The sequence below is a fragment of the Mytilus edulis genome, chromosome 4 (assembly GCF_963676685.1).
Source record: "Mytilus edulis chromosome 4, xbMytEdul2.2, whole genome shotgun sequence".
NCBI classification, from domain to species: Eukaryota; Metazoa; Mollusca; class Bivalvia; order Mytilida; family Mytilidae; genus Mytilus; species Mytilus edulis.
In genome coordinates this window covers 28,269,661-28,292,661 of record NC_092347.1, presented here as the reverse complement: position 1 = coordinate 28,292,661, position 23,001 = coordinate 28,269,661, and the positions used below count along the sequence as shown (strand labels likewise).

The following is a 23,001-nucleotide window of genomic DNA, read 5'->3' as shown; positions in this document are numbered from 1 at the left end:
TGTGAATTTGGCTCTCATATCACTCGCCTACATGTTCCTGTAACAAAACAAGAGTAAAATAAAAGTTATCTCCCATAAGATCCTGGTAATCACTTTTCCCATGTTCCTGTAACAAAAACAAGAGTAAAATAAAAGTTCTCTCCCATAAGATCCTGGTAATCACATTCCCCATGTTCCTGTAACAAAACAAGAGTAAAATAAAAGTTATCTCCCATAAGATCCTGGTAATCACTTTTCCCATGTTCCTGTAACAAAAACAAGAGTAAAATAAAAGTTCTCTCCCATAAGATCCTGGTAATCACATTCCCCATGTTCCCGTAACAAAACAAGAGTAAAATAAAAGTTCTCTCCCATAAGATCCTGGTAATCACATTCCCCATGTTCCTGTAACAAAACAAGAGTAAAATAAAAGTTCTCTCCCATAAGATCCTGGTAATCACTTTCCCCATGTTCCTGTAACAAAAACAAGAGTAAAATAAAAGTTATCTCCCATAAGATCCTGGTAATCACATTCCCCATGTTCCCGTAACAAAACAAGAGTAAAATAAAAGTTCTCTCCCATAAGATCCTGGTAATCACATTCCCCATGTTCCTGTAACAAAAACAAGAGTAAAATAAAAGTTATCTCCCATAAGATCCTGGTAATCACTTTTCCCATGTTCCTGTAACAAAAACAAGAGTAAAATAAAAGTTCTCTCCCATAAGATCCTGGTAATCACATTCCCCATGTTCCTGTAACAAAAACAAGAGTAAAATAAAAGTTCTCTCCCATAAGATCCTGGTAATCAAATTCCCCATGTTCCTGTAACAAAACAAGAGTAAAATAAAAGTTCTCTCCCATAAGATCCTGGTAATCACATTCCCCATGTTCCTGTAACAAAAACAAGAGTAAAATAAAAGTTATCTCCCATAAGATCCTGGTAATCACATTCCCCATGTTCCTGTAACAAAACAAGAGTAAAATAAAAGTTCTCTCCCATAAGATCCTGGTAATCACATTCCCCATGTTCCTGTAACAAAAACAAGAGTAAAATAAAAGTTCTCTCCCATAAGATCCTGGTAATCACATTCCCCATGTTCCTGTAACAAAAACAAGAGTAAAATAAAAGTTCTCTCCCATAAGATCCTGGTAATCACATTCCCCATGTTCCCGTAACAAAAACAAGAGTAAAATAAAAGTTCTCTCCCATAAGATCCTGGTAATCACATTCCCCATGTTCTTGTAACAAAACAAGAGTAAAATAAAAGTTCTCTCCCATAAGATCCTGGTAATCACATTCCCCATGTTCCTGTAACAAAAACAAGAGTAAAATAAAAGTTCTCTCCCATAAGATCCTGGTAATCACATTCCCCATGTTCTTGTAACAAAACAAGAGTAAAATAAAAGTTCTCTCCCATAAGATCCTGGTAATCACATTCCCCATGTTCCTGTAACAAAAACAAGAGTAAAATAAAAGTTCTCTCCCATAAGATCCTGGTAATCACATTCCCCATGTTCCTGTAACAAAAACAAGAGTAAAATAAAAGTTATCTCCCATAAGATCCTGGTAATCACATTCCCCATGTTCCTGTAACAAAAACAAGAGTAAAATAAAAGTTCTCTCCCATAAGATCCTGGTAATCACATTCCCCATGTTCCTGTAACAAAACAAGAGTAAAATAAAAGTTCTCTCCCATAAGATCCTGGTAATCACATTCCCCATGTTCCCGTAACAAAACAAGAGTAAAATAAAACTTCTCTCCCATAAGATCCTGGTAATCACATTCTCCATGTTCCTGTAACAAAAACAAGAGTAAAATAAAAGTTCTCTCCCATAAGATCCTGGTAATCACATTCCCCATGTTCCTGTAACAAAACAAGAGTAAAATAAAAGTTCTCTCCCATAAGATCCTGGTAATCACATTCCCCATGTTCCTGTAACAAAAACAAGAGTAAAATAAAAGTTCTCTCCCATAAGATCCTGGTAATCACATTCCCCATGTTCTTGTAACAAAACAAGAGTAAAATAAAAGTTCTCTCCCATAAGATCCTGGTAATCACATTCCCCATGTTCCTGTAACAAAAACAAGAGTAAAATAAAAGTTCTCTCCCATAAGATCCTGGTAATCACATTCCTAATGTTCCTGTAACAAAACAAGAGTAAAATAAAAGTTCTCTCCCATAAGATCCTGGTAATCACATTCCCCATGTTCCTGTAACAAAACAAGAGTAAAATAAAAGTTCTCTCCCATAACATCCTGGTAATCACATTCTCCATGTTCCTGTAACAAAAACAAGAGTAAAATAAAAGTTCTCTCCCATAAGATCCTGGTAATCACTTTCCCCATGTTCCTGTAACAAAAACAAGAGTAAAATAAAAGTTCTCTCCCATAAGATCCTGGTAATCACATTCCCCATGTTCCCGTAACAAAACAAGAGTAAAATAAAACTTCTCTCCCATAAGATCCTGGTAATCACATTCCCCATGTTCCTGTAACAAAAACAAGAGTAAAATAAAAGTTCTCTCCCATAAGATCCTGGTAATCACATTCCCCATGTTCCTGTAACAAAACAAGAGTAAAATAAAAGTTCTCTCCCATAAGATCCTGGTAATCACTTTCCCCATGTTCCTGTAACAAAAACAAGAGTAAAATAAAAGTTCTCTCCCATAAGATCCTGGTAATCAAATTCCCCATGTTCCTGTAACAAAACAAGAGTAAAATAAAAGTTCTCTCCCATAAGATCCTGGTAATCACATTCCCCATGTTCCTGTAACAAAAACAAGAGTAAAATAAAAGTTCTCTCCCATAAGATCCTGGTAATCACATTCCCCATGTTCCTGTAACAAAAACAAGAGTAAAATAAAAGTTCTCTCCCATAAGATCCTGGTAATCACATTCCCCATGTTCCTGTAACAAAACAAGAGTAAAATAAAAGTTCTCTCCCATAAGATCCTGGTAATCACTTTCCCCATGTTCCTGTAACAAAACAAGAGTAAAATAAAACTTCTCTCCCATAAGATCCTGGTAATCACATTCCCCATGTTCCTGTAACAAAAACAAGAGTAAAATAAAAGTTCTCTCCCATAAGATCCTGGTAATCACATTCCCCATGTTCCTGTAACAAAACAAGAGTAAAATAAAAGTTCTCTCCCATAAGATCCTGGTAATCACATTCCCCATGTTCCTGTAACAAAAACAAGAGTAAAATAAAAGTTCTCTCCCATAAGATCCTGGTAATCACATTCCCCATGTTCCTGTAACAAAACAAGAGTAAAATAAAAGTTCTCTCCCATAAGATCCTGGTAATCACATTCCCCATGTTCCTGTAACAAAAACAAGAGTAAAATAAAACTTCTCTCCCATAAGATCCTGGTAATCACATTCCCCATGTTCTTGTAACAAAACAAGAGTAAAATAAAAGTTCTCTCCCATAAGATCCTGGTAATCACATTCCCCATGTTCCTGTAACAAAAACAAGAGTAAAATAAAAGTTCTCTCCCATAAGATCCTGGTAATCACTTTCCCCATGTTCCTGTAACAAAACAAGAGTAAAATAAAAGTTCTCTCCCATAAGATCCTGGTAATCACATTCCCCATGTTCCTGTAACAAAACAAGAGTAAAATAAAAGTTCTCTCCCATAAGATCCTGGTAATCACTTTCCCCATGTTCCTGTAACAAAAACAAGAGTAAAATAAAAGTTCTCTCCCATAAGATCCTGGTAATCACATTCCCCATGTTCCTGTAACAAAACAAGAGTAAAATAAAAGTTCTCTCCCATAAGATCCTGGTAATCACTTTCCCCATGTTCCTGTAACAAAAACAAGAGTAAAATAAAAGTTCTCTCCCATAAGATCCTGGTAATCAAATTCCCCATGTTCCTGTAACAAAACAAGAGTAAAATAAAAGTTCTCTCCCATAAGATCCTGGTAATCACATTCCCCATGTTCCTGTAACAAAAACAAGAGTAAAATAAAAGTTCTCTCCCATAAGATCCTGGTAATCACATTCCCCATGTTCCTGTAACAAAAACAAGAGTAAAATAAAAGTTCTCTCCCATAAGATCCTGGTAATCACATTCCCCATGTTCCTGTAACAAAACAAGAGTAAAATAAAACTTCTCTCCCATAAGATCCTGGTAATCACATTCCCCATGTTCCTGTAACAAAACAAGAGTAAAATAAAAGTTCTCTCCCATAACATCCTGGTAATCACATTCTCCATGTTCCTGTAACAAAAACAAGAGTAAAATAAAAGTTCTCTCCCATAAGATCCTGGTAATCACTTTCCCCATGTTCCTGTAACAAAAACAAGAGTAAAATAAAAGTTCTCTCCCATAAGATCCTGGTAATCACTTTCCCCATGTTCCCGTAACAAAACAAGAGTAAAATAAAACTTCTCTCCCATAAGATCCTGGTAATCACATTCCCCATGTTCCCGTAACAAAACAAGAGTAAAATAAAACTTCTCTCCCATAAGATCCTGGTAATCACATTCCCCATGTTCCTGTAACAAAAACAAGAGTAAAATAAAAGTTCTCTCCCATAAGATCCTGGTAATCACATTCTCCATGTTCCTGTAACAAAACAAGAGTAAAAAAAAAGTTCTCTCCCATAAGATCCTGGTAATCACATTCCCCATGTTCCTGTAACAAAAACAAGAGTAAAATAAAAGTTCTCTCCCATAAGATCCTGGTAATCACTTTTCCCATGTTCCTGTAACAAAACAAGAGTAAAATAAAAGTTCTCTCCCATAAGATCCTGGTAATCACTTTTCCCATGTTCCTGTAACAAAACAAGAGTAAAATAAAAGTTCTCTCCCATAAGATTCTGGTAATCACATTCTCCATGTCCCTGTAACAAAAACAAGAGTAAAATAAAAGTTCTCTCCCATAAGATCATGGTAATCACATTCCCCATGTTCCTGTAACAAAAACAAGAGTAAAATAAAAGTTCTCTCCCATAAGATCCTGGTAATCACTTTTCCCATGTTCCTGTAACAAAAACAAGAGTAAAATAAAAGTTCTCTCCCATAAGATCCTGGTAATCACATTCCCCATGTTCCTGTAACAAAACAAGAGTAAAATAAAAGTTCTCTCCCATAAGATCCTGGTTATCACATTCCCCATGTTCCTGTAACAAAAACAAATGGAGAAAATGTATGTAAAACTGTGAGAGAAAAAATGTTGGAAGAATCAATTGTACTTGATCTGCATAAAAACAATTACAATTATTGGTACTTTGAAATATTAAAAGCATGGTTCATAAGTGTTTCTCTTTTTTCATGTTTTTCTGTTTGAATGGTTTTACACTTATCCTTTTTGGGGCCCTTTATAGCTTGCTGTTAGGAGTAAGCCAAGGCTCTGTGTTGAGACCGTACTTTAACCTATATTGGTTTACTTTTACAAATTGTGACTTGGAGAGATAGTTGTCTCATTGGCACTTGTGCAACATCTTTTAACATCTAATTAAGAAGAAAAAATTAGTCACTAACACTATTTGCACGACCTTTTGCATAACCTTGCTTTGGATCAGATAAAAAAAAATCTCCAATTTAAATTTGTAAATTTTAGATTTATTGATGATGTTACAGCTATATAACCTAATACATATGTCCTTTTGAAGAAGCTTAATACATTTTTTTCAAACAGAAACTTTGTTTTGATAACAAAAATAATCTTCAGGCCACACCAATTTGATTCCTTGTTCGACGGACCCGCCCGCACCTATTTTTTTCAAAACAGAATTTTTTTATTATTTTTATATTCCCGCTTCCCGCATCCGGAAATGTAATCATGTCCATTTCCCGCACCGTTTTTTTGTAAATATTATAAAAAGATATCAACATTTGTTATTAAAATCACAGTCTAACCTGTATATAACGATTTTAAACATAAAAGCACCCCACCACACTGTGTAAATATATGTGAGAATATTTGTTTCAGCATGAAACCTATTTATCTATAGTGGGAGTGCTCCGAAATAAATTTATAAAGTTCAGCGGAAATACCTGTAAAGAACAAAAAAATTGGTTTCTTTCCCCCTTACTTATATTCCCTATAAAAAATGTAGGCGAAACAAAACTATCCATAGCCACTACATGTTTATGCACCTGTCCTGATTGATTCAGGGGCCTGTCGTTCAGCAGTTATCGTTTGTTGATGTTGTTCATTGGTATTTTCCCGTTTGGATATAACTAGAGGCTCTCAAGAGCCTGTGTCGCTCACCTGTTAATGTGTTTACTGATGTTGGCCATCTTTGTTGGTAGGCGGGGTCATTAGACACTCTTTTTAAAAATAGATACCCTAGTATTATGATTGTGGCCAAGTTTGGTTAAATTTGGCCAAGTAGTTTTAGAAAAGATTTTTATACAAGTTACAAAAATGAGGAAAAGTTGTTTAATATTGACTCTAAAGGGCAATAACTCCTTAAGGGGTCCTCTAACAATTTTGATCATGCTGACTTATTTGTAGATCTTACTTTGCTGAACATTATTGCTGTTTACAGTTTATCTCTATCTATAATAGTATTCAAGATAATAACCAACTAGAGGCTCTCAAGAGCCTGTGTCGCTCACCTGTTACTGTATTTACTGATGTCAATCATCTTGGTTGGTAGGTGGGGTCATTTGACACTTTTTTTAAATAGATACCCTAGTAATGATTGTGGCCAAGTTTGGTTAAATTTGGCCCATACTTTTAGATAAGAAGATTTTTGTACAAGTTACAAAAATGACGAAAAGTTGTTCAATATTGACTATAAAGGGCAATAACTCCTTAAGGGGTCCTCTTACAATTTTGATCATGGTGACTTATTTGTAGATCTTACTTTGCTGAACATTATTGCTGTTTTCAGTTTATCTCTATCTATAAAAGTATACAAGATAATAACCAAAAACTGCAAAATTTCCTTAAAATTATCAATTTTAGGGCAGCAACCCAACAACAAGTTGTCCGATTTATCTGAAAATTTGTGAGGGAATAGATCTTATTCTGATAGACATTAAAATCTTGAGAGATTTGCCCTAAATGTCTTAGTTTCAAAGATATAAATCAAAAACTGCATTTTACCACTATGTTCTAATTTTAGCCATGTCAGCCATTTTGTTTGGAAGGCGAGGTCATCGGACACATTTTTTAAACTATATACCACAATGATAATTGTGTCCAAGTTTTGTTAAATTTGGCCATGTAGTTTCAGAGAAGAAGATTTTTGTACAAGTTACAAAAAATGACGAAAAGTTGTTAAAAATTGACTATAAAGGGCAATAACTCCTTAAGGGAATGACTGACAATTTTGATCTTGCTGACTTATTTGTAGGTCTTAATTTGCTGAACATTATTGCTGTTTACAGTTTATCTCTATCTATAATAGTATTCAAGATAATAACCAAAAACTGCAAAATTTCCTTAAAATAACCATTTCAGGGGCAGCAACCCAACAACAGGTTATCCGATTCGTCTGAAAATTTCAGGGCAGATAGATCTTCACCTGATAAACAATTTTACCCCCATGTCAGATTTGCTCTAAATGCTTTGGCTTTTGAGTTATAAGCCAAAAACTGCATTTTACCCCTATGTTCTATTTTTAGCCATGGCGGCCATCTTGGTTGGTTTGACGGGTCACGCCACACATTTTTTAAACTAGATATCCCAAGGATGATTGTGGCCAAGTTTGGTAGAATTTGGCCCAGTAGTTTCAGAGGAGAAGATTTTTGTAAAAGTTTACGGACGACGGACGACGGACACCAAGTGATGAGAAAAGCTCACTTGACCTTTCAGGTCAGGTGAGCTAAAAATTAGATCGTTGGTTTTCCTGTTCGAATTGTGTGCGCTAATAATTTTGGGGTCCTTTATAGCTTGCTGTTTGGTCTGTATCAAAGCCGTGTGTAAAAGGCCGTACTTTGACCTGTGTTTGTTATCATCAGGTTGAGAACAACCCTCCCTTAGACAAGGGGTCATTTTACTGATGTAGAAAAGAAAATAGAAATACCAAGGATTTGTATAGTTCTTCTATACAAAACCTTTGAAAACTTAGAATTTTGTACTCAAACAGAGGAGAGTTACATCATATTTTAAACAACTTTTTCTGAAAGAGGGGTCCACTTACATGACTTATTTTGAATAATATTAAACTGTTAAAGTAAATGTGTTAATTTAACATGGTTAAAGTCCAGGAACATTACAAAATTCTTGAACATGTTTTGACCATTTAATACCAGATAGATATATAGTTCTTTGAGAAAATATGAGCCCTTTTGTACAAACAGATATATTATAACTTATATTGATCCCTCATAAAACATGTAAAAGGGATATTTATAACATTAAGGGTTTGCCCCTAAACTGATTATGACTTGGATGGAGAATTGTCTCATTGTCAGTCACACATACATAGACCAGATTTAATTATTTCTTGGTGAACAGGGAAAAAATACTTCAGAAATTAAAGAAATGTCAAATTACAAGTGATAAATCAAGTTTTAATATTGTCAAAACCTATTATTTTATGTTTACAAAAAAAAATTATAATCGCTCGCCTTTACTTTTCAAGCTTCGCCTCAAAAATTTGCAAATTAAATATTTTTTTATTAAAATTTTCAAATCGCTCGCTCGCCCCAAATTTTGGAGTCCAAAAATCTGTAAAACAAGAAATTAAATTGGTGTGGCCTCAGTTATGAATTTCATACATAATGATATATGAAAATATTTTTCCATCAAAAAGCAAGTTATTTTTTTTTTAAGTATGCTACAAAAATAAAGAGAAATACATATACTTATAATTATAAAGAATTCTCACCTGTCCACAAGGAACTTGAAGAAAACCATCCCAATTAGACAACTTATTCTGAAAAGAAGAAGATTTTAATGATCAAATACAGTAGACTTTAATTTGTAAAAGTACTTATTTCTGTCCTGCCTGCAATGAATGACACTGAAAGCAAGGCCTAAGTATTATTACCTGACAACTGTGTACAAATGAATGATTTGTTTAGACTTAATTAAATACTCAGAAGGTAGAAGGCAGGGGCAAATTAAGCCATTTTAAAAAGGAGGTGTCCCAACCCAGGATAAAGGAGGAGTTCCAACTATATGTTCCCATTCAAATGCATTGATCATCCAAAAAAAGGTGGGGTTCCAACCCCTGGAACCCCCCTCTGGATCCGCCACTAGAAGGGCTTAAGCATCAATATTTTGTGTATCAATGGTATATTTGTATGGTTTCGATTGATGATACATTTTTTAAAGGATGACTATCTGATAACTTTGACCTGTCCTGTAGAAGTTTTGTTATATTTCTTACCTTTTTGTGATATTCCACAAGATCTTTCAATGTTCTATGAACTTTAGGCTCTCCAATAATAATGAACTTTTTATTAGCTAATTGGTCTATCATATAGTGTCTTGATCTGTCTTTTGCCCTGTAAAAGAAAAAGCCTAAAGTTACATGTCTGTTACCAACAATTTCTTACATGTTGAAGTAATATATTAAGCTTTCACATTCTTAAAAACAATGACAACATTCATTGAGGCATCTATGTGGGGAAATAGTTAATTCAATCTTAACTTAATTACCGGTATCTTTGTAATTTTTTAATTACTGTAATAATTTATATTTTTCTATAGTTTTATGGTATAATGTCGTCTATTTTGGGGAAGAAGGTTAAATGAACATTCAGACCACACAACCTATACTGTCTATACAGAGCCTGACAACTTATTGTATTATCCTTTCCACGATGCAAGAGAACAAAAACATTTTGGAAGAATAATTTTAACAAACATTTTCACAACAAAAACATTTTATTTCAATTCCTTTTTATAGTTTACTTACACACTTGCAATGAACTTTCACTTTCACTTTCAGTTGCTATTAATAACGTTACTTACCATTGTAACATTGTGACGTCTAAATTTTTTGTCGATCAATAAATTTATGCAGCAGTCCCTAAAGTGTTGTTGTTTATAATAAGACTCTCTACATTTTATGTTTTTTATCATAACGACCCTGCATACCCGAGATATCCACTTTATGGACTGATCTACCGTACTACAGACTCACCAGGCATTGGTTCAGTTTCGTTTGTAATTGATAAATTTAAAGTGTTAATGTATAATTACCTGAAAGAGAGGGTGTAACCAAATCTACTCTCGCTGACCCTGACCAGGTAACATCCAACTGATTTACTTTTTAATAATCTTTCTGATGCTCTGTAAATACATCAATACATTTTAATTGATAATTACTGAAAGATAACTGTATGTCAATAACGAAAATAAAACAGGGGTATTGAAAATATAAAATAAAGGATTACAAATGTATTAATGAACCGAATCTGGATCATCATTTCAAATTTCTACATCATTCCTCTTGATGTTAACTTGAAGAATAATATTGAAATGTAATACATAATTGTGAAAACACATGTATATAAATGACATTTTGCCAACTAAATCCTTATTAACCTGTACACTTTCTCTGAAAATAAGACAATTAAAACATTAGGATGCAAATTATAAACTGCATGATGTAAAATGGTATAGTACTGTACAGTTATGAAAATTCAGAAATGTTGTGATGCTTTAAATATGAGGCAGGCATTTCGTGTGAATGGGGAAGAAGTCTGTATGAATTATTTGTGTAACTTACATATTTGTTAAAAAAAAAGAAACGGAAATACTGTAACGTTTCCGATTTTGGTTCTGTTGTTAGGGATTTTACTTGTGACGTTATATAAGTTATGACGTCATGTTCAATGTAAACAAAGAAACGCAATGCATCAGGTAACATTAATTCATATCAAAGACAAAGAATTATTGAAAATGAAATATTGGTATTGTGTTCCTTAAGTTCCTATATTTTATTAGACTACTCAAAGTCTCACTACAACGAGACCGGAAGAAGGAAGTAGATTTCTGAGTTCTGCGCAAATGCAGGAATTAAAAAAAGCGACAAAAAAAAATTTGAATGATTTTAAGTTCATTAGTACAATGAAAATGTTTTTTTATTGATTTTTCTACTGTAATAGGGGACTTGGTCCCCATATAATTGCAAAAATAATAGGTTTCACATTTTGAAATGAATAATCTTAAATTGTTGTCCAATATTGAAAAATCCAAGCAACAAATGCACATAAAACAAACTGAACCTTAACAACATTTTTCTATCAGTACCAAAACATAATACATGTCATAGAAATTTTGAGAACAATTAAGTTATTCCAACATATGCATCTATTAAAATTAATTTAACAACCAGATATTATACAATTGAATGCATACTGTTATTGTTGGTTCATTTATATGAAAGAAGGAAAAATCATAAGGTTTGAAGTTAGAAGAATACTGTGGATTCATTATTTTTGTTGGATACCAATTTTAGTGGGTTTCCTTGGTATAGGTGAAAAACAAATTCAAATGTTCATTTAGTTACAAATTTTGTATGGGTTTCGTATGTAGAGATGGGCAAAACAATGAAATCCAATATTTATGAAAAATGCAAGTTTTCCTCAATCCAAGAAAATAGATGAGTCCACAGTAGTAAAATTCTGGAATCCTTTAACTTAAATATTAACTTACTTCCTGCTAATGACACCATGGAACCATTCAGCTATAAAGTTACCATCAGTATTGACAGGATCATACACCTGTTGGGTCTGGGTTTCTTTAAACCATCTAATTGTAGCATGTTTTGTCCCTGGAGGACCATAGTTTGTGGATGATATAGGTTTAAATTCATCATCAGAAAATTCTGACTCAGAACTACTGGCCTGCAAATATATGCAAAATTAATAGTCACTTGTTTTCTGAACGATTAAAATTTATAAAAACTTTTATTAAATCACAGTAATACCGATAAATTACTTTACTATGTATCTCCAAAATATATTTACAAACTTAAAACTTTATACCAATTCTTTGTCCTTTGTCTACTTTGCTTACAACTTTTTAAAATATGCAATGATTTCCTTTGGTTATTATTTTTATTAGGTTGCTGTCTCATTGAGATATATTATTATCATAGATAAGATACTTGGTTTTAAGAAGTTCTTCCAGACATGATTATTATTAAATTACTTTTTTTTCATTCTTTTTAATAAGAAGAATTAGTAATGTGAGTGTCAATGAGACAACTCGCCAGCGAAGTCCATTCGCATTAAAAGTTAACAATTAAGGTCAAAATTTGACTTTCAATCCAGAGCCTTAAAGGGGCACTAGCTGTCAAATTCGTGGTCACCGATTTGACTCAAATTCTCATATTTGATTTATAATAGTGTAAAACATTTATCCAAACTACCAAAAGTCTAAAATAAACAGTTTACAGAGCATGGGGTAGATAATATGTAGGTTCGTTTCATGTGTATTTTAGTCCAGACGCCATCTAATTTACTATCGATTTGACCTCAGATGACCGTATAAGCAATGTAAACATGAATGAAGATATGAATAGATTAAACCAACACATGCAATTGGATTTTTTTTAGGTTTGTTTGAGTTTATTTTATAGATTAAAATATATGTTTCTCATTGTTTTAACCGTATAAGAATGATTTTATATGGATCGAATCAGTATTCAAATGATTTACCGTAGTTTCACTTTCATTGTTGACATTCTTTTTCTTTAAATAACCAGTACACGTACAATGCATGCATTGTCAATCTCTAGCAAGGGGTTAAATTGAAGTTCACATGCATACAGATTTAATGAGGTAGACTAATTCACTTGCAAGTGAATGAGTAATTATCAATGTTTCTTGGCTTAATTTGACAAAATTGAACCATTTTGGCTGCTAAAAGCAAATTATTATTTCACTATTTCACTTTCATTATTGATTGAACAAAACAAAATCTTACTTTATTTTTTTTATATATCTCGTAGCTAGTGCCCCTTTAACACATTTAGGTATTCTGCTTGTTATTACACCAAGATATATATTTACCTGAGTTCCCATTTCTCGTGAGGTTGTAGGAGCCTTGGCAGGTTGTTCGTAACTCCTCATTGATGGTTGTATAGATATAACATCAGAATTAAATGAAGGAATGTATGGTGGTTGATCACTCTCATCATACTTTCCAAAGAACGCTGAAAATTATATTGCAAAATGTTTATATCAACCTTTTATATGCGGAATTAAACATCTTTCAGATATTTAAATTTAAACCAAAGTTCATTATTTATTCATGCATTTCTAATTTTAAATTTGTCAGTACATGTGTATTCATTATATGTTCTGTATCATGTCACACTTTTTTGTAAATCTAACAACTATTCTGTTCAGAAAATATATAAGCCATTCAGCTGCCTTAACATCCTCAAAAATGAACTGTCTGATCCCCATATTGTGGTGTAAATACAAGTTTCTAATTTCAGGGTATACAGGTTATTTTTCCATATTTTTTCCCCCTTAAATTTTCATTCAGACCAATTTTTGGTTGGTCAGAAAAATCATCGCAATTTGGCAATTTGTCATACGAAAAAGTTAGTTAATTCTCTGATGAAGTTTCATGAAATCTGTTTAATATATAGGTGCAATTAAATCAGAAGTACCTTTTGGAATCTTTTGATCATTTAACAGTGCCACCTGTTGGTGATTACTAAGATCTATACTAAGATTCTGAATGCTTTCCAGTAAATGTTGAACTCTCATTGCTTCCTGTCTTGCCCTGGCTAGACATCTTTTATATTCACATCTTCCCAGAAAACCTCTTACCACTGAAATTAAAAACATAAAATATTAATCATTATGAATTATGCAAATTACTGAGTTCACTTTTTGTCAAATACTTTCTTCATTACTTCAGTGAAATCCATTTTGATAAGGTACCAGTATATGTGATACAGTCGCTAATGGGTTGTGAGAATCTAGAAGTTCTAAAACACCTGTGTATTTTAATAATCAGTCTCTGGACTGAGAGGGACAAATTGTTAAAAAAATGTAACTGATGCCAATTTACTGACCCAGAGAATCATTCATAAGCCAAATTAAAATTTTATGGCACTAATCGTATCCATAAACAATTGAATAACATTTTTATACGTTTAATATATATAATTATTCCATATTAGTATTATTTTAGTAGGTTTTTCTATATGAATTGGATTTTGAATAAACAAGAATGTGTCCATAGTACACAAATGCCCCACTCGCACTATCATTTTCTATGTTCAGTGGACCGTAAAATTGGGGTCAAAACTTTAATTTGGAATTAAAATTAGAAAGATCATATCATAGGGAACATGTGTACTAAGTTTCAAGTTAATGCAACTTTAACTTCATCAAAAACTACCTTGACCAAAAACTTTAACCTGAACTGCGCACTATCATTTTCTATGTTCAGTGGACCATGAAATTGGGGTCAAAACTATAATTTGGCATTCAAATTAGAAAGATCATATCATGGGGAACATGTGTACTTAGTTTCAAGTTGATTGGACTTCAACTTCTTCAAAAACTACCTTGACCAAAAACTTTAACCTGAAGCGAACGGACGCACGGACGGACGAACGGAGGCACAGACCAGAAAACATAATGTTCCTCTACTATCGTAGGTGGGGCATAAAAAGCATATTCACCTGGAGAAAAGTGTTATTCACTGCGCTAAACGTCACACGCTTTTACATGTAAGGTTATGGTAAAATGTTTGATATACAATTGGTTTAGATAAATATTTGTCATTAAATACATTGTTTTTTCTTTAGATATGGAATAAAACAATTACTGTCTTTTGTTTCGGTAAATATGTGGTTTAATTGACTTTTGAAAAACTGATATTCACTGAGGCCATCAGTTTTTCAAAAGTCAATAAAACCACATATTTATCTCATCAAAAGACAGAAATTGAATAATATCTGGGGTTTTAATTTTTCTTTTGTGTTTATTTTCTCTATTCTATATTTTGTCATTATATATTATTAAGAATTAATAATAATCATTGTAATAAATTGTTTGTAATTATACTGCTCTCTCATATAGGGCGTCTTTGATTGACAATAAAAATATTGTATTGTATTGTATTGTAATGATATTATCCCATCCTTTCCCCGAGATGTTTATTACGAAAAGAATCTGATTTCAATTTTCTGGGAAAATAATTTTAGCAGGAGGATTCTTTATTCCCATTGTTGAAAATTTTGCAGGTAAATCATTTTAATGAGATAGATAAACTATTGACACAGAAATATGTCTTGCCTGCTGGCAGAAAATTAAAATAAAGGGAATCTGATGGAAAGCAACATTGCTAATTAATTCAATGTCGCTGGACCATGGAACCCAGGGGGCAAGGCCTGGAAATGCTCATCAAATTGATATGTACTGACAATAATGCAACTTTACAGAAAAAAATTAAAATAAAAAGTAAATTTTGATTGGCATAAATTGAGTGGACTGATATTTCTAACAATTAGCATCACTTACATTTTTGTAACAGTACTGCTGATTTTCCCATTAATTTAAAGATGTCTGCCAACTGTTCTATGTGGTAATACTTTAAAAATACTTTAGTTTTTCTACAAATAATAAAAATACAAGTTGATATACTTTACTGTAAATTCAGAAATTATTGCTATGATTTTATTATTGTGAAAATGTGACAGGGTTATAATCGAAAAAATTCAAACTTGTATTTCTTAAAAAAATTTATATGAATTAAACAGAATTTCTCTCAATATAACAAAAAATAAAATTGCATTTTAGTCTTAAATGACAAAATCGCAATAATTTCTGAATTTACAGAATATACATTCATATCCAAGAGGTTAGTCCAAACTTTCTTTTGATAAGATCATATTTTCTTTTTTTACAAAATATCAAGGGTCTGTCTTTGTATCTTGTTTTTAAATATCAAACTTTTAATATGAAATTTTATATATAAATGAAGATACTAAATACACAGCATTTCATTTATCGGGGGCCTTAAATTCTCCAGTTTAAATCAAAGTATCTAAAATACACACCCAAGTTGCCAGCCAGTTATTTTACTGGCTTTTAATATCGTCAAACAGTTCTCCTTCGTTCCTGGTAAACTTGCTTTACATACTATGATTTTGTATCTGTAAAGAAAAGTATAAAATAATGTCAATAAATATAAGAAGATGTGGTATGAGTGCCAGTGAGACAACTCTCCATCTAAGTCACAATTTGTAAAAGTAAACCACTATTGGTCAGAGTACAGTCTTCAACAGGGAGCCTTGGCTCACACCGAACAGCAAGCTATAAAGGGCCCCAAAAATGACTAGTGTACAATTATTCAAACAGAAAAACCAATGGTCAAATCTATACATGTATAAAAAAAAAACAGAAACAAAAAAGCACTTAGGAATCACATCAACAAACAACTACTGAACATCAGATTCCTGATAAATGAATATTATAATTAAGGTTGAAATTAGAGATGTTTACCTTTTACAGGACAACCTCATTATAATTGGAAAAACAGGCTTATAAAAGTGTGAAAACAATTTACAGGTGCCACATGTGGAGCAAGATATGTTAATCCTTCTAGAGCACCTGAAATAACCCCAGTTTTTGGTGGGGTTTGGGTTGACCAGTCTTTAGTTTTCTATGTTGTGTTTTGTATACTGTTGTTTGTCTGTTTCTTTTTTAGCCATGGTGTTGTCAGTTTATTTTCATGTATGATTGGATTTTCCCTCTGGCATCTTTCACCTCTATTTTATATTCACTTCACTACTTACTTGTCAACAAATTCAGGAAACGTTGGTCTGACAGCAAAACCTTCTCTTCTTATTTTTGTAGTTTCCAGCATTCCAGTGTATAACAGCTGTAAAATATACATTTAACTCAGTTAAAAACAAAAACAGCAATTTTATAATTCAAAGTTACAACTTCAGCTAATTAATATTTTGTTTCTTATAAAATACTTATATAAATTTTGATCAGTTTTTTTAAATTATACTTTATACCATTTGTATCCTTAATAAAAGCAATTTAAAAAAGAACTTCATTTTCATTTCTTGGTTTAAACAAACAAATTTATATAGATGAATTTCAAAAGCTCTACCCCCATTTCAATGACTAAATAGAGTATTGAAGAGGAAAAATAACTTATGTATATACCTGTTGTTTGATGTAATCTGAGTCAAACTTTCCTGGACTTTTGACATGATTTGGTTTGAGACATCTCACAAATATAGGCGTGGCAGATGTCATTCTTTCCATTAATATTTGTAAAGAATTCTGAAATTATCAAGTAACAAACATATGATAAACCACAGATCTCAAGAGATCATATTTGTAAATGTTCATGCAGTATGAGCTTTAGATTTTTCAGATGTTCTAATTTCCTAAATGTCCGATACAATATAATAGATTTAACACAAATAGAAGAGGGGAGTCGGAAGAGTCCTGATCCTGAAATCCGGGGTATAAAAATATGAAATCCAGAGGTCCCAAATTTGAAGAAATTTAATTCCCGACATCCCAAAATTTGGAAAAAAGAATTCTTGCATCCCGAAAGGATCAATCCTGAAATCCTGAGCTTAAAACACCAGACCCAGAGTCCCGAAAAAAAGGTCCTGTCCTCCCTCATAGAAATACAAACAGACGATTATAACTGACCTTGAACTGTCCTCCGACCGTCTGCTTCCTCTTTCTGCCTCCATCAACTGATGGTCTCTGGAAGTAAATGTAAAACATTATATATAGCTACCATTCTACAGTCACTTTCTTAAAGCCATCAAATATACAAATTATTAAGACTTTCAAAACTAATATTATAAATAATGTTCATGTATATTACAAGAAAAGTCATCCCTATTTTTGAAGAATAAGCAAGATATAAAATTCCATTTAATTAACTTTGTATGTTAGGTATCTCAAATCTATTAACTTTTTATTCATTTCTAGATTGTGAATTATTAGCTGTTCTTACCTTGCTCTTCCTTGTATGTCTGGATTTTCTTGACTGGAGTGCTAGGGTACCAGTTCTTGTTATTTGAGCTTTAAAATAATTGTGCACAATGTATGAATATTTTGTGTTTCACATCAATTGCTTTTATTCATAATCACTTATTTGAAAATGAAATGAAATATTTTCATAAATTTTATGAAAAATAAAACCAAACAGACAGTTTATATTCAGCCTGCTAACTTTTAAATTTCACTTAAAAAGGAAAAAAATATACTGTGGATTCATTTATTTTCATGGGTATTTATTTTCGTGGATTGCTGAAAACTTGCATATTCGTGGATATTTAATTTCGTGGTTTTGCCAATCGCTGTATGCAAATCCTATTGAAAATATGATATTCATTGAACATATGAATTCATGGTTGACCTGTACCCACGAAACCCACGAAAATTGGTATCCAACGAATAATAATGAATCCACAGTACTTGAAATTTTATTTTTAAAAGTACAGGTTTCATACCTCTTAATATAAGTCTGTCCAGGTTGTACTACTGGTCAGTAACCTACCTCTAAATATAAGTTTAGCCAAGTCATTTGTACTGCCTTGTAACATTTCTTGTAATCCTGCAGGCAAAGAGTCTCGATTCTTCTCTAACCATTCCGAAGCATCATAGGTAACCTAGAAAATATTTATCATAAAATTTTCGTTCTTCTTTCTATCAAACATTAATAGGTACATACTGAAAAGCCTATAAAACATTTAAATCTCAGATATGGTTTGAGACATGCAGTTAGTAGATGTATTGGTGATTTAAATCTAAGTTAACCAGTTTTCAAAACTGGACATAAGGTTAATTTAAGTAATAAACAGCATCATAGTACATCTATAACTGCAACCAATCAGCGACTTACATATTATAAAAATTGTATAATCACTTGATCGATAAAAATTTGTCACGGCATCAGACTAACATCACTTCTAGGAACAAGTAAAGATTCTCATATGACCGACTAGTTCCATAAGTGAATTGTTGTTATACATATTTAATACTTTATACAAAATATTTTAGAAATTGAACTTCAGCTGTCATTTGTAAATCCAATGTCAAAAACTCTTATAATTTATATACATCCACAGTTATTTTACTGATCAATCTATGAAACAAACAACTACTGTAGATTCATTATTATTTTTTGGATACCAATTCTAGAGGGTTTCATGGGTACAGGTGAGATACAAATTTCTATATAGTTGTATCCATATTTTGGCTGAACCATAAAATCACAGATCCACAAAATTTGGTACCAACGAAAATAAATGAATCCACAATAGCTGCCTTTATCAAGTTTACAGTTTTAAAAACCATGACGGAAAGTATCTGTTGTAATCACAGGTTGGTTCAAACTTACTTTTCCAGCATAATGACTGATGGTAAATTTACTAGATTTAGTCTGCTGTGATTTGCCGTAGTAACTGTTTTTACCAAAATGTTTATTTAATTTATCCACAAAGGTTGCATCTGTAGCCTGTAAATAGAAATATTTATTTGTGTGAATATTTTTTCTTTTTCATCTTAGCTATACAAGGGGAGGTAACTCATATAATATATAACATTACACAGGGAATTTAAGTTCTTATAGAAAGAAAAAAATCTTATATAAATACATGTATTTTCCATCATCATGTTTTTGAATTGTGTCTGTTTAGTGATTTTGGCGGTCTTATTCATTGAAATGTTTAATGGAAGGAAAAAAACATTTATCTAGATTCATTATACAAATACAAATACTTGTTTTAAAACATTCCTCTCGATCTGGGAAGAAAATATTTTGTTTTCCGCCATTTCTCTCTAGCAAGAAATATAAACTTTTTCCCAATTATTCAATAGTCCTAAACATGTTCAAAAACAATTTAAATACATGTTTTGGCATGAAGGTTTAATATTAATGTAATGTTTTTCAGAATGCAAACTTAAAGAAAATTTCACGTCTACAATTTTTAATAAACTAACATAAAAACATACATCAACATGATAAAAATAAAGGGAGGATTATCATTCAACCCATTTCAGAATCATATAACTTCATAAAAATGCTTTTGTATTGTATTTGACTGTTATTGAACACATATAACTTTTAAGGGGAGATAATTCCTAGTATTTTTAAAGTATTGATATAGAAATCATGACTAAATCTATTAAATTTTATAATGATCATCTTTCAATTTTTAGAAACAAAATGCATTTGGACTATTTTTATTTATACTTTCAAAGGTAGATGGTTGGTCTTCCACCATCTTGGATTGTGAAATATCAGAAAACAATCAGTCTAGATCTGTAATTCAATATGCATAAACATTGAGACATGAAACCTATTTAATTGTAAGTTTCTTCATCTAAATGAATATAAATTTGTGTTTTTTCCAGTAAAGGATAATTCTAATTTTTTTTTTAATTAAAAATTTGTATTGATTTTTATTTATCTTAGCAATACTAGTGGAGATAACTAAGATAATCTATTAAAGTGAAATTTCTTGTTTTCGTTTGTAACAAGAAAACCAGTCAGTAACCTAGATTTTCACTTTTAATTTTCTGAATGAATGCTATAATTATCTTTTCGTATTTTATTTCAAAATTCTATATTGTTTTTTTTTTTCTATTCACACAAAAGAGAATTTTCCAAATTAAATCTTTAACTGCCTTGGTGGTCTTGTGAAAGGTCATTGTTTCAATTTTTGACACATGAAACCATTGACTTTTAAACAGGTTTTGCTGCTTTTTTAGACAATTTTGCACAACTTGTAGATTTAAAAAAGATCTGTGACCCATTCTTTTTATTATATTTTTTAAATGAGCCTGATATAAAAATATGTTTATGAGAAGTGTTGATGATGGAAGTTTTTAACGACCTTGACTGCCTATACAGCCCTTGTACTGTTGGCTAAGGAAAAGTGTTAAGAAACTCCATCCTTTTTAAATTAGACACTCAATCTACCTGAAATTGAATGTTAAATTATCATTTTAAATTACAAATACTGACTTAAATCTATCCATAAATTTGCAGTCATTCAGTTTTACCTTTGGGAACTGACTTTCTTCATCCAGTAAAGATAGAATACCAATGGGTTTAGCAAGGAATAAATCCTGTAATACAAAAACAAAAAAACAATATTTAGAATACAAATGTTTATATATAGATTTAAATATATTAAAATCTATAATTGGCAATTACTTACATCCACTTCATTGAACTTGGTGGATAGTTGTCTCATTGGCAATCCCTATCAGCACATCTCCTTTTTGTTCATTAAGACTACACATCTTCATAGTGATTAAGATGATAACACAATGTTGATTGCTGTACCCCTATTTCTGACATTTTTACCTATTGTGTCTGTTTGTTTTGTTCTAGCATCTTTGTCAATATAATAGAATTTGATGTGACTGTCATACAAGTGAGCGGTTTATCTAGCTTTAAAACCAGGTTCAATCCACCATTTTCTACATAAGAAAATGCCTATGCCAAGTCAGAAATATGAATTGTTATCCATTTGTTTGATGTGTTTGAGCTTATGATTTTGCCATTTGATTAGGGACTGTCCTTTTTGACTTTTCCTTGGAGTTCAGTATTTTTGTGATTTTACTTTTTCAAATCATTTAATCAAAGTTCATTAGTATATTGCATTCAAGCTCTTTCTTCCCTATCATGCAATATTCAAGCGACAATTTAACAATGTCCTGTCGACACTGCTGTTGGAATGTTATCCCAATCAATTGATAATCTCATTATGTTTGATATTTCTGTAACCCACTGATATCTGAAATATCAAATCACTGAAACAAAAAGTGAAGGATAAAATAATCCAGCTTAATGTTATAATGATTGGATGCAAGAAAGTAAAATTACATTATTACAATTGCTTGACTCATTCCAAGAATTTGCCAGTCATGAAAGCCCATTTATTTTAATATTGCTTATAAGGATTTGACCAATTACAAACATTTAATATAATAACTTGTATAATACTAACCAATAAAGGCTGATTATCCACAAACTTGATTTCCTTCCAGTCTATGCCTTCCTTGGTATATTCTTCCTGCTCAAGTCTAAACACATGCTATAGAGATACAAGTATCATTTTACTTCCTTTTTAAAGTCAATTAAACCACATATTTACCCAAACAAAAGGCAGTAATTTTTTATTACATATTTTGAAAGAAATTTATGCAATGGAAATTATTTACCAAAACCAATTGTACATCAAACTTTTTTTACCAAAATTATACATGTAAAAGCACAGGACGTTTTGCGCGGTGAATATACTTTTTCCACAGGTGATATATGCTTATTTATTCAAAATCCCATTCATATAGAAAATCCTACTAAAGTTTTATCTATATGGAATAATACATTATTTTAACCTAGAAATGAAAATGATAATAAGAATTTCAAAGTTCTTATTTTGATTTTGTTATAAATCAGCAAAAGACAATAAAGTTAAATGATTAAATGATCACCTGGTTAAAGAAGAACTGTAGCTGCTCATTAGCAAGGTTTATACATGCTTGTTCAAAACTGTTCTTTTCAAAATGTTCAAATCCAAAGATATCTAAAATACCTGCAATTAAGAGATACAATCAACTGTTTATCTTAAGGCATTCTACTATTCTATTTTTGTCATATAAGTGAGAGGTTTAGTTTAAGCTATAAAACCAGGTTTAATCCACCATTGTCTGCATAAGAAGATGTGTGTACCAAGTCAAGAATATTACAGTTGTTATCCATTTGTTTGATATGTTTCAGCTTTTGATTTTGCCATTTGATTAAGGACTTTCCTTTTTTTATTTTCCTTGGAATCAGTGGGGGGGGGGGGGGGGGGGGGTCCGGGGGTTGGAACCCCCCTTTTTTTGACAATCAATGCATTTGAATGGGAGCATATAGTTGGAACCCCCCCCTTTACTCTGGGTTGGGAACCCCTCTTTTTAAAATGGCTGGATCCGCCACTGGGAATTCTGGTTTTTTTTGTTATTTTAGTTTCAGGTTGTAATACTGTAAATTCAGAAATGATTGTAAGGGTTTTATTATTGCAAAAGATGGGACAGAGTTGTAAATGCAATAATTTAAACTCTCATCTTAAAATATTTTATATGAATTA

At 31.8% G+C, this 23,001-nt stretch overlaps 1 protein-coding gene across 2 annotated transcripts in view; it reads right to left on the bottom strand.

The window, feature by feature from the left end:
* Positions 1-23,001, bottom strand: part of LOC139521825 (myosin-IIIb-like) — a 60,588-nt gene that overhangs the window by 13,405 nt on the left and 24,182 nt on the right. For both annotated transcript variants that reach the window (XM_071315468.1, XM_071315469.1), the window contains exons 10-26: positions 22,364-22,464; positions 21,877-21,963; positions 20,924-20,989; positions 19,257-19,373; positions 18,414-18,525; positions 17,868-17,935; positions 17,555-17,611; positions 17,054-17,173; positions 16,672-16,757; positions 15,934-16,029; positions 15,395-15,486; positions 13,528-13,692; positions 12,920-13,062; positions 11,559-11,749; positions 10,101-10,190; positions 9,283-9,400; positions 8,779-8,826 (exon numbers count right to left, since the gene is read on the bottom strand). In XM_071315468.1, coding sequence (XP_071171569.1) covers positions 8,779-8,826; positions 9,283-9,400; positions 10,101-10,190; positions 11,559-11,749; positions 12,920-13,062; positions 13,528-13,692; positions 15,395-15,486; positions 15,934-16,029; positions 16,672-16,757; positions 17,054-17,173; positions 17,555-17,611; positions 17,868-17,935; positions 18,414-18,525; positions 19,257-19,373; positions 20,924-20,989; positions 21,877-21,963; positions 22,364-22,464 — 1,757 coding nt within the window. The remainder of the gene's footprint in view (positions 1-8,778; positions 8,827-9,282; positions 9,401-10,100; positions 10,191-11,558; positions 11,750-12,919; positions 13,063-13,527; positions 13,693-15,394; positions 15,487-15,933; positions 16,030-16,671; positions 16,758-17,053; positions 17,174-17,554; positions 17,612-17,867; positions 17,936-18,413; positions 18,526-19,256; positions 19,374-20,923; positions 20,990-21,876; positions 21,964-22,363; positions 22,465-23,001) is intronic.